The sequence below is a fragment of the Octodon degus genome, unplaced genomic scaffold (genome assembly GCF_000260255.1).
Source record: "Octodon degus isolate 3935 unplaced genomic scaffold, OctDeg1.0 scaffold00035, whole genome shotgun sequence".
NCBI lineage: Eukaryota > Metazoa > Chordata > Mammalia > Rodentia > Octodontidae > Octodon > Octodon degus.
In genome coordinates, this window is record NW_004524611.1 from 9267942 (window position 1) to 9280697 (window position 12756).

Genomic DNA, 12756 nt, shown 5'->3' on the forward strand with positions numbered 1-12756 from the left:
GCCCACACACACACATCACTCTCTATGAACAGCACTGCCTGCTCCTGCAGAGATCTGTGCCCAGTGTGTATGTCCTTGGTTGCTAGGGAAATGTCCCTGTTTGAAAATCCCAACTAATTACTAATGAAATTTGGGTGAAAAGTAAAGATCAGTTCATGGAAAGGCACAGCAAGGGGCATGGACAACAGTGCATAAACAAGCACGGTCCGATGAGGGCACCTGGGAGTGCCCTGCTGGGACACAGTGGCATGACAGTTTGGGTCACATCTGATCAAATAATGCAAGACAGCCTGGGATGCTGGATGTAGGAAAGTCCTGATGAGAACTTGCATCAACAACGCACAGCGACCACTGGCCTGCAGAGGGAATAGACTCTCGGGAAAATGCAAGGAGAAAAGTCAAAGGGGGACCCTTGTGTGTCTGGGGTTCTTTGCCAGTGTGTTCCCATGGCACTTGGTTCCCCAAATCCCAGTCACGGCACCCGGCTTTGTGTCCCTTCCCTATTTCATTCTCCACCACATCCCGCAGGACCTGGCTTAGGTGTGGCTGTAACGAGTGCCTGCCTTGGGGTTGGCTGCAATTAGCTCCCCCAGCACCAAGCTGCGTCACCTCGGGCAAGTTAACCTTTGTGAGCCTCAGTTTCCTGATTTGAACAGTGAGTGAATGACACATAAATTGCCTTCAAAAATACCTGGTAAAAAACAGGTCCTCACTAAGTACTAGGCTTTCATATGTAATTTTAGTTTGCTGGCATACATGTAGAGATGCTAGTTCTAAATTATTTTTTGAAACAGAAGAGTTACTATGAAGATTAGATGGTGTATATAAAATACTCAGCTCTATGTTTAATTAGACCAAAGTACAGAGTAAGGTAGTACACTTCATATACAATTGTTTCTCATAGCAACTTGTGAGAGAGGCTGGTTGGATTGTTACCATTTCACAGAGGAAAGAACTGGTGCCAATTCAAGTAGCCCCAAATTCCATAAGTAGCAAGCGAGGCAGCCAAGACTCAAGCCCGTACCCATGTGAGTCTCAAACCCGAAGTCCAGGCCTTGACTGAACACCACACCACACGCTGCCACGCTGAAGCAGTTCTTCTGTGGTGGATCCTGCATGCTTCCTCAAATGAATTATGCAGAGCCCACACATCTGATCAGTCCAACAATTACTCTTTTCAGATACAGGAAGTCATTTCTGCATTCTAAAGCAGCTTTTCCATTAGTCCCTCAAAGCCAGCAATAAGCTAAACCAGGTAAAGAATAAGGAAGCAATTAATTTCTTGAGGACTTAACTGATCTAACTTAATAGGGACTAAGCAAATGGCAGCTGGTGAAGTAGGTCTCTAACAGAAAAGCCTAGCTGATTTTATCACCTAGGCTTTGCAAACCACTCCCATCTGTTTGCATTAACACAAGGGCAAGGAGCTTTAGGAATGGACCTGTGGCAGACTATCTCTCGTGTTCAGTATTTATTTTCCACCTTCCCAGGCCCAAACCTGTGGATCCCACTTGCAATGCAAGGTCCTGTGGGAGGAGCTTTCTTCCTCTCCCATTGATGGCAGCTCTGATCAAATGACTTGCTCCAGCCAATGAGCTGGCTGCACGAATCACCCACCCCATTCAAGCTGAAACTTGAAAGAGCAGTCTGCACATCTGGCTGTTCTTGCCCCTCTCATGGACGGAGACTCCTTTAGCTGAGTTCCCAGAGTAAAGAAAGACAAGAAAAGCATCCGCACACCTAGGGCTGACACCCACTGTGAGTCCTTCAAGGTTGTAACACACTGAGCTCTTCTGCCACTGAAGCAACACTGTACAGAAACAGACTAACGGACGCCTTACTAATTGATGTAGAAGGGCCAAGCCTTCCCTCAGGAACCAACATGCCCAGGTGTACACTGCTGCATACTGATAGATGGTTTCAACAGAAAAGCCACAGGACACAGTGGCTCTCCCCCGCAAACCGCACCAGCAGCGGCAGATTTATTTTCCAATGTTTGGATTCAGCTCTTGATAAGGCTTGCACAAATGGAAAGAGCTGCACACAACGCCCTGAGACACCTGCTGGAGCACCCCATGGGGACAGGCTTCTTCCTCTCCTATCTGCAGGCTTAGGGTGACAAAAAATCATTTCTAGGAGCAGAATTGGTGTCACAGCTCTTAGGAACAGCTTTCTTATAAATGAATCTCAGAATATTAATGTATGGACCACTCTATATATCAGGCCTTAGAATACACTCCCAGTTCATTCCAGCAAGAACTAATCAGTCAGTCTGTGGGGATGGGAATCAGATACGGAGAAGTGGGGGAAGTGGCAGAAAAACTGAATTTTGCCCCAGAATCTGGTTGGTTCATGAATTGAATTCTCTTCAATAGAGAGCTATTTCTACTTTTTAAAGTATACACGGGGCAAGTAGGTAGAAATGCTTTGATGTTAGCTCTGGGCTAAATAAAAGACAGCTGAGCAGGAGTTCAGGCACCATGAAATTAATAAAATCACTGTTGCACCAGCTCCACTAGAGGTTCAGGAATAAACCGGTAAAAACCCGAAATGCATAGAGCAGATTACTCAAGTGGGAATCAATCATTTTCTCCACTGGAGTTTCCCTGCATTTCCTTCTACAGTCTGTTCACTGGATTCATAAGTCACCAAAGTCGCTTCTGACACTGAGCACTGCACAGATTTCTCAGTAATTCAGACAAATTCTGTTTGTTAAATAAATTTCAGGCAAGAATGTATTTGACTTATGCTTGGGAAAGGAAAGAATTCTTATGTAAGCTGCAAAACAATAGAGTTTTATCTTATCTGAGGAACTTATTGCCACTTGCCTGTGTGTGTTTTACTGCCAAAATAAAATAAATTGAATCAGCTCACACATAGATAACATGCTCTTTCCTAACTCATACTAATTGCTTGGCTAATTGATGTTTGTTGAACTTTCTCCATTTCATTGAGTGATTAGGTACAAAGCTAACAGTTGACATCTGTAGGCGCTTAACTGGCGTCTGTAATTACTGTTAATGTTAAATAATTGTTAGTTAATTGGAGTGGTAACTGACTGAATGGAATCCAGATTGTGAAGCAAAAAGAAACCTAGTTAAATAAACATACATTTTCAGAGAAAACAACATTTTTCTGTAGTTGTCAGAAACTAGAAATACTCCAGAGGCCACAGGATAGCCACAGGCACGCTCCACGCAAGAAACCACATCTGGGCCTCACCCATGGCCTTGACAGTGTTCCCAGTGAGGAGGCCCTTTGTCCTTTAACTGTTCTCATTATAGTTCTCAAGGATGGAGATGATGGTTGTTAAATACATTACAACTGTCTATCGTGGGTGTCTATGACTCTCTAAGACATCCAAGCACTCCCCCACTGGCCACATGAAACACTACTTATAAATTGACTGAGGGAAGGCTGGGGAACATTCAAGCTTTTATGCCAATATTGCCAAATACAAAGAAAATTATTTCCAAGGATGCAGTAATCACCCAATAAAGTAAGCAAAGAAGGACTTTCTATTGGGCCCGGACACAGAGCAGCATCTGAACAGAGTAAAAGAATCTGTCTCACTGATCTGCTTCCATGGGACAACAGGGCGCTGCAGATCTGGGGCCCTGCTTTTCTGCCTTTTCTCTGGAAAAGTGGCAGTGTTGTCAACTTCAAACCCAAAGTCACCACTAAGACCATTTCAAGGGCTCAGAGTATGGTTTACCCCTTGTCTACTCCAGTGAGGGAGCCAATGTTTACCCACAATTCTCCCTCCACACACAGCCATGAGTTCGGCAAAACACCAGGTAGTAGACATTGGAAAAATACAACCAGAGGGAAACACTGTCTCACAACATGAAATATTTTTAGGCTCTTTTTAGTGGTTTCACACTAACAGCACAAGGCATCTGTTGCCAAGAATTCTCAAGAAATAATTCTATAGACCAGCTTCTGTACGTGAGAGTCAGCTTCTATAGGAAGGTCAATTTCCATAACAAAAGGAGCTGATTGCATGCTATTTGCAGTAGGGGGTGGGAGGAGGAATTGAACTGCTCACAACTCCTTTGTCTCCCATCAAGCACCAATTACCCTTCAATACTATTTAATTCTTCACACATCAGACAGCTCTCTCCTAAAAACCCAAGAAAATGCTCTGCCATAGTACCCCCCCAAAAAACAAATGCAGAGGGGAAAATATACTATTCCAGTTTCCCTTTATATGGGATTTAAGAGACAACAAAACACAGCTACCAATCTACAAGGCTGAGTGTACTCTAGTGCTCTCTGGGAACGTGCTTCCTATCATGTTTTTCCTACCAGGCCCAAAAAGCTACAAGGAACAGTAAACTGTTCTCTATATGTTCATTTAAAAAGGATTTTAAAGTCTTAACTAGTTTGTTGTTTGTTTTTTCAAAGAAAGCTATCGAACACTCAGCTGTATTATTTCTCTGCATGGAATTATTTTAGGGGAAAGATTTCTCAAAAGCCAATTGTGGTCTTGGTAATAGTCATTAAACCAAGGGATTCCCTCGTGTCTATCTAAATTGAACAAAAGAGGTAATACTGTTGCCATTACAGAATTTATGAGGCATCTAGTTACCAAACCAGCAGTACCTTTACATAACCTGTTTCTCACTTCCCTCCTCAGATCCCCGGCAATTTTTAGTTTGGTCTTCTTGCAAAGCTGTCAAAACCATACTACCCAAAGGACCCACTAACCCGTATGTTCCAACCAACACTTCTACATTTCCCACTAGAAATCCTCAGAACAAAATGAACTGCAAGAAGAGGCCAAGTGTGTTCCATGAGTATGCATGGAGAGGCCTAGAAGAGGCCACCATGAGCTCAAGGTGGCCCAAGAGCTCCATGTGGTGCTGCTCAGCATGGAGACTGAGTGTCTAGGACTCCTCATCAGGGCTGATCTGATGGGGGTGAAGTGGGCTCTTGTGGGAGAGGGAGGTCCTTTCCCCCATTTTCAAGAAGTACTGGGTGCTGACAGCAGGAGGAAGCAAAAATTGGAGGCCTCTTCCAACCTGGATTATTCCCCAGCCCAGTGCCTCAGAGATGCCAATCAGCTAGACACAGCTCTTCTACCAGCTAGCTCAGGAGGTTTTGCCCTGGGGTTGGACTCTAAGATTTGAGAAAAAAGTGAAGAAAAGAGGGGTGGGAAAGCCAGCCACCTGGTTAAAAAACAAAAACAAAAAACAAGCACACTTCCTGGCTGCTTGTAGCTTCTATCTGAGGTCTGCCTTAGTTGAGGATAAATCTTAAGAAGGCTCTGTGTCAAAAAGGGGCAAGAGTCTGGACCTCTTCTCTTCCCCTGGCCTCGCCCCCATGGTACATCATAAACAGAGGGCTCCACAGAACACCTGACCACTCCCCATAGGCCTTTCCTTTTCCTTCCTTCCTGCAAAAGTAACTCTTGTTCTGGAGCAGTCTAAGAGTTTGGGAAGATATTAATTATCTTGGTAGGATGGTTGTGTATAGCAAAGATACTGCTTTTCTGCACTTCAGTCTACACGCTGAGGTACCGATGAGCAAGGGGATCTAGAGTAGATAAGATGTGGAAAGGACTGCTGGCCACACTGAACTAACTAGAAAGGTCCTTTGAAAGAAAACACACCAGAATTTGAGGTGCAGACCCTGTTGCTCTTACAGCAGGATATCCAACTAAACAGGGACAATAAGTTAGTCAGTCTCTCTTTCTCTCTGCTTCTGTCTCAGTGGGAAAATTAATTTTTTCTTTAGCAGATGGTTGAGTCACAAAGACAGAAGGATTCATAAAACTCACATGAACATCCTGTAAACATTTAAACACATAAAGATTAAATAAGGCAACCATGACCTTGATTAAAGTTAAAATATTGTTTTAATGCCTATAGTACTAATCCTGGCAATTTGGAGATGCAGCACCCAGTTCTCTAGGGGTGTGGCATGCATGCCTAAGAGCACCTGCTGTTTAATCAAAGTTGTTTTAAAACAGGGAATAAAAGGAACCAAAAGAAAGTGACATTGCAGACCACCTAAACAGGAGACCTTCCTAGTTCTCCATTCAATCAGATGGACTTCACAGGACAGCAAGAGTCAAAATAAAATCAATAGGTAAATTATAGAAAACAGTCATTGTGCCCACTCTGCTGCAAGCCCTGCCTTTCGGCAATTCACAGTTTTATCCCAACAGCGACGTTGGCCCAGGCCTAGGCTCTGTTACCAGTGAAAATTCTGACAGAAAGAGGCTAAATGACTTGTTCCAGCTCACGAGCAGCTGATGGGGCTTGAGCCACTGCCCCTGTTCTTTCAGCCTGCAGCTCCACAGCCGCACCATGAAGACCAACATCAAAGCCACCCCTAAGCCCTCACTATGACCAGACCAGCGTGTGAGATTAGCACTGCCCTCCCATGGTGAAACTTTATGGACCAGATCTGCTGCCACCAGGCTCAGCAGCATAATCTCGCCAGCAGCTTAAAGCCACGCTTCTCTAAGGCCAGGATACTGCCAGAGTCCTGCGAGGCAGAGGTGACATGTACTTTGAAGCACCTGGAGGTGGGGGGGGGTATGCGTGTCATCTCCTACACACTCTTGTTAGACTGTTTAATAAGCTACGGCTTTGAAGACTTTCCCAGCAGTGTTTGTTACCTGGTGTAAATTTGCCCTTTCTTGTGATGCTTTTTATTGCTCTTGGCTAAAGACACTGGGCCAAGACAGGAGACCTGACTTTCACGCAGGCAGGCTGCTTTGCGGGAGAACTTGAACTTGATGTGTGTGGAGCTGACAGTTCCTTGAAGGCCTTGTCAACCATCCATCCAGTAAATACTGCCACTACCCAGAGTAAAACCAGACCCCAAACCACAAGCACATAACGAGACACTGCACCTGTCTTGAAGCAATTATTGACATTATCGCTGTACAATGAATCCTTTTTTGAAGCTGTTTTCCTGATATTTAACAGTTGAATACTAATCCCCTTAACAAAACTATCCCAAAGCTTTTCCCTCCAACCTGCTCCCCACCCCTAATCTCTTCGGGGAGGGGCGCTGGGTACCAGGCCGTCCATTTGGCAGCACCTGGATTTGTACTGATCCTGGCCCTTGTCATTCATGTTACCAACAGGAATTAGCATAAGGCATTAAGGGGAAACTCTGGTGGAGAAAAGAAAGGCCATTCTGATGGAAATAAGGGCCAAAGGAATAATCTGCCATCAACTAAAATGCTTATTTGTGTATAGTTTCCCAAGCAAAGCTTAGAAAAAGCCTATGTTGATTTTAGTGTACACAAAGAAACCTTAATCCTTTCAAGGCAACTAAATCACCCCAGAAAAGCAGCTCAGAAGAAAAGGCACCCTGTGTGTGTTGGGGGGGGGGGGGGGTAACTATTCACAACCAAATAGATGCCACAAATCACACGCTGTAAGTAAACAAAAATAAGAATGTAGAAACGTTTGATTGGAAACCTGAGGGGGCAAGGGAGGCAGGCAGGGACAGGCAGAGGGGAAGGGCTCATCAGTCACTCTCTAGCACCCTGAAGAGGCTGGCAGGGGAGCGGAGGCCCAGGGCAGGTCCCAGAGCCAGGCTGAGCCCAGGACAGGAACACATTCCAAAGCTTTTTATAGTAAATGAGGGGGGAGAAAAAAGAAAGAAAGAGAAAAGACACAGTTCTATGTGGCTGGAGGTCCTGAGGGTCACCAATCACAGAAGCCCTGCTTTTGGTGACCTGTGCTGGCTCAGCCTCCCTTCCGGTTAGCCTTCTTTCTCACACAGGTATTCGCTCTACCTTCTACAATCCTCTATCTTCTACAATCCTCTTCCAGCATTGAAATGAGCAGTAAACAATTATGCATTTTTACACACAAGCGCTGGATGCTATGAACTGCACATATCTTCTTTTATTAGGCTTTTAGCATCATGGATAACAAATTTATACAAACTTTTAGTCCATCAAAAAATATGATGAAATATAAAACTGGAATTCTATTATGCAATAAAAAGAGGATAAAATTCAGTATGATAGTAATTCAGAGAGTAACAGCAATAAACACATGCCCCTCTAGGGAACTCTCAACATTACGTACTATTTAAAATTGCATTCTAAAATAATCTGGGAGTGCCAAATAACTGTACCTTCACTAACCAGCTCGCAAACCCGCGAGCCAAGGTGACAAGAGGCTGTGGAAATGGTTATATTTCATGTTACGAGGACCCAACTTAGTCCAAGTGCTACCAAGCAGTCTGCATGTAACCCAGAAAAAAGATGACCATAGGGAGTACATCGTCTTCATTTAGTAATTACCCTGCAAGGTCCTAAATCTGGTTGCATAGTGGAAAGGCAAAGATTAGTTTATATAATTTATACCTTTCAAATTATACACCTTTCAAAGCCGGTAATTAGAGACTCCCCTAAATTTCATTATTTCCAACAATACTGCTATAAACGAAAACTGCCAAGAAACCTATTGGCCATGATTTAGGGTAAGTCTGCCCTTAATGTACTGCTATATCATTAGCCTCTCTTACTCTACATGGAGGTCTGGAAGAAATTAATGGCATAGGGCATCTTTAAATCCTGCCCTCTTGCTCATTTATTAACTTTACAGGAAGCCCACGGCAGAGTACGGCTTGGTTTATGGCCATAACACGGGGAATACTAAACACGCGCTCGTTCTTAGGGTCCCCGGTGCACGCTGACCTGACGACTTTCAGCCCTCCCACTGCTGGGTGGCTGGTCAGAACAATCCTGTGAGCGCATTCTGGGAGTCATTCTTCTCCATTACAGCTTTTACGTTCCCTCACAGTCACACAGGAAGCAGTGATTTGTCAGTCAAATCAATTTAAATAAGGATTCGGCATGTCCTTTTAAAATAAACTTTTTCTATGTTCACAAAAGCATTCTGATTCTGTCCCATGCAAAAGCGCTACATGTGAAGAGTGGTTCCAGAATGAAAAGAAAAAGGCCACATTTTGTTTTGTTTTCCTCCTGACAGAGACAGTATGACTAATACTATTAAACACTACTCAGAAGAATTAAGAGGTCTTACCTTTGTTTACAATAACAGTGTTGAAGAGCTTTTCAGAGCTGGCATCTGATGCCTGAAAAAGAAGAGGAGGAAACAGTGTTATGATGGTCATTGATATTGTAAGCCCATCATAATTACTATTATTTTTGAGTCAGTTTACTACATTTTAGGAAAGCTGTAATTTTTCCAAATCATCCATAAGGTGGTGCTAGTTGACCGCTCGAGAGAGACCTGCAGTGCAGCAATTTGCTGGAGGAAAAAAATCTGATTTTAAATATGTCCTTATTAGATACAATATCTGTGCAAAATGTATTTCGGAGATGATACACAAAGCGATTCCACTCATTTTCATGATTTTCCAATTTCACTGACAGATCATTATTTTGGAAATGGTGTTTTTGTGCGTGGCATTTGCAGACGTGCCTATTTTTCAATTTTCTTCCATGAATCAGAAATGCCTATTATGTAGTGCTAAGCTTTTCCTCCCTAAAGTGTCAACCAGTACTGTCAGATATTAATTTTTTTAAGACTCATGTAGTGACCCTAAAGATCCCTGTCTCTTACAATAACCAGGATGACCTTGGTATTGAAATAGATGTACGCTGACCTGCCCAAACCGTCACCAGCATCATTTCCTTTTCATTTTCTAGAGATCATGCCTGCTAATTATTACAGTGGCCCAAGGAAAGTGAAATAAGCCTGTTTAAATAGCAAAACTAAAGCCAATTTAAATTATACACTACTGTTCTGGAAAATAAACATTAACTCGGTTTACTGGAAATGCTATAACATTTCAGAAGCACTGAATATTTCTAAGACTTGAAAAATTAAAAATTTATTCACCTCACAATACACAGTAATTTACGAATGCGCCTGCATCTAAAGTTATAATTGTCTGCCCATATGTATCCTGTTTTTCTGTGTAAACACTGTGAGAAATCACTTGTCTTGCACACTTTAGAGAGGTGCATATTCTGACAATGCAAAGCATAGAATGCAGAATAAATATGGAAGAAAGAAACATAGGAAGTAGGGGGAAGGGGAAGCCTGAAGAATAGCACATTCTGACACTGCCTTTTGGGGACAAAGAAGATATTCTACTTAGTTCTTTTAACGTTACACTGACAAAGATGAAATATTCCTGTGTATATCTGGAGGACATAGTCTAGTTCTCAATGCAAGTGATATAAAAAGGCATAAAATATCCTTTCTATGGCTGGGTTCCCTTTAATTCTTCTATGGGGTGGCTCAAAAGATTTAGGTGATCGAGGGGGAAAATGATGTTCAAAATAAGTACCCAAATGTATATACTTATACATATATAGCTGAAAATCCTAGATTTTTCTTTCTCCGCAGTAATAAAATATACACTCAGAGCCTTTCTGATGCCTCAAAACTAAATATTATAGTAGCTTTTCATAAAAAGGTACTGCCAAAAAAAGTACTGCATGGGGAGGGAGAAACAATTTACACATCAAACAGATGATAAATACTGAGTAATAAAAGTGACAATTACATGAACGGTGGTTATGTTGAAATGAGATTTCTAGGCATGTGAGTTTCCCAGGTAAAAACTTAGCAATAGCAGTGTTTCTTTTTGCTATCCTTCAACAAAAAAGTGTCTTAGCTTGTCTTGGAATTCTCTTGATGTTACACTTGTGCCTTAAAAAATAAACTGAAGTCGACTTTTTAAAAGGAAAAAAAAAATTATTAAAGCATTTTACCAACTGCAGAACCCCTGCAAATTTTGAGGTTATATATTAAAGTGAGTTTAACTGTCTCCAAGTAGGAGGTTTTCCTTCGCACTAGGTGTGCACGCTGAAAGCACCCATGTGGGTGAGCAGGCCCGATGGTTCTTCCTTCAGACCTTCCTGGGGACCTGCATCTTTTGTGGGCTCCGCTGCATCGTACAAACCATTCTGTGATCCTCTTGTCTGAACCAAACTTGAGGAAATGGTTATTATGATGCCAACTGTAAGTTACTAAGGAAATCTGCCTGGCAGGTTATTCAGAAAGGTTTAGGAGAGTACGCGTTCTAATAAACGTCTTTCCACTCTTGAATTCCCTGATACGTGTCACAAAGCCTCAAATGGTAACTGGGCCAAGAGGTGTCTCAAAAAGGCCTCCGGGGAACCTCCCCCCCCACCCCCCCGCCCCCGCCAAGATGATGATCGAAATGGGATTCTCGATAATCAAAAGGATTCTGGATCCCTCTTCCTCCCATGCAGGCTGTTAAACCTGCGGCAGACCACTCTCCTACAAAGTCGGGGGGGGGGGGGGGGAAGCGTCTTAGCCAAACTCCTAAATGAGAATCACGGGAGTATTCTTCGCCTTTCTTCAAGAACTTTCACTTACCACTACTTTAAAAGCATTTGTACAAATGTGCTTTGGCTCCTTGCATCTTAATCTCGGAGACGTTTTCATTTTAGGCACTTTTACAAATGTATGCATTTCCCTCCATCACCACCATCATTTCCTGGCCTTTTTTTCTTTCTTTTTATAATCAGACCGGTTCAGCGTGGTGAGCTGAGAGCAGCCGGCGAGTGCAGTCTTCCCTCTCTCCAACTACACTACCTTTCTTCGCACGCCAGACTTTAATCTCTCACTCGCCATTTCTTTTTCTTTCTCCATCGCTCGGTTTTGGGAAGTAAGAGCACGAAGAGACTGAACCCAAAAATGACAGAAAAACAGGTTTCTTTGGGACTTATTATGTGGGAGAAAGGGGCATTTTTTCCTTAATATTAAAAGATTACTAGAAGCCGTAGTTGGTTTTAAGGAAAAGTTAAACAAGTCAACCACATCAGATGAGCGAAGGCGGAGGACGACGAGAAAAACGAATACAAGCCTTCTGCGCGCACCGCGGGGAGCTGGAGGCTCGAGCTTCTCCGGGTCCACTCCAAGTCCCTCCCGACTCTGACCTCGGGGCCGCCCTCCGCAGCACTTCGGCGGGGAGAGCGACTTTCGAGCAAGCAGGGAGAGGGAAACCTCTCGGAAACTTAAGCGCGAGTTCTTCACCCGCCGCAACTGTGAGCCCGCGGTTCTTGCGCTTCCCCGGCACCGCTTGCAGGCGCGGACCGCGATCTGGCTCCATAAAGTAGGCCCCGAAAGGGCAGCGCAGCCGGCTCGGACCCGGTCAGGGAGCCCCGGCTACACTCCGCGGGGAGCTCGCCGCGGCCCCCCGCCCTGCCGTCCCCACAACGCCGCTCCCGGGCCGAGCCCCGGCGGCCAAGCAGGAAAGTACAAAGGCGGCGATGGGGCGGGGTGGGGGCCAAGGGGGAGGGGGATGGCGGAGGGGCTCGGGCGCCAGACGCCGTCAGTCCGCCCCTGCCACCCCTGCCCGCGGGCCCGGCCGCCGCAACAAAAGACCCCCGACCAGGCCGCCTCCCTTCCGACCGCCGGCGACGGCGGGCGCGAGAGCCGCGCCCCCAGAGCTGCATTACCTGGTCGCGAGGGGTTCGGCGGCGCTGTCAGCCCCAAGTTCATGGTTGGAGTGCTTAGTAAGGGCTCCCGATGCGCGATCGTCAAGAGGCCAGGAGAGCAAACACCGAAAACACACGCAGAGAAAACGCCCAACTCCAACCCGGCTCTGTCCGCGAGTCACTCCGCTGCTCGCTCGCCAAAGTCTGAAAGAGGAGCCACGCGAACCAGATCCAAGCCGGGCGGCAGCCTTCGGGGCGGCGGAAACCGCGCGGCGCGCCTCCAGCGCGGCCGGGTCCCGGCGGGGGACGCGCTCGCTCGCTGCCTCCCGGCTCCT

At 45.0% G+C, this 12756-nt stretch overlaps 1 protein-coding gene across 5 annotated transcripts in view; it reads right to left on the bottom strand.

The window, feature by feature from the left end:
* The window catches only part of Auts2 (AUTS2, activator of transcription and developmental regulator), a 321552-nt gene that overhangs the window by 78689 nt on the left and 230107 nt on the right, over positions 1-12756 (bottom strand). For 4 of the 5 annotated variants that reach the window (XM_023714328.1, XM_023714329.1, XM_023714327.1 and 1 more), the window contains exon 2: positions 9024-9075. In XM_023714328.1, coding sequence (XP_023570096.1) covers positions 9024-9075 — 52 coding nt within the window. Of the gene's footprint in view, positions 1-9023; positions 9076-12442; positions 12469-12756 lie in introns of those variants that run through there. The other variant, XM_023714331.1, reaches the window with a different exon arrangement.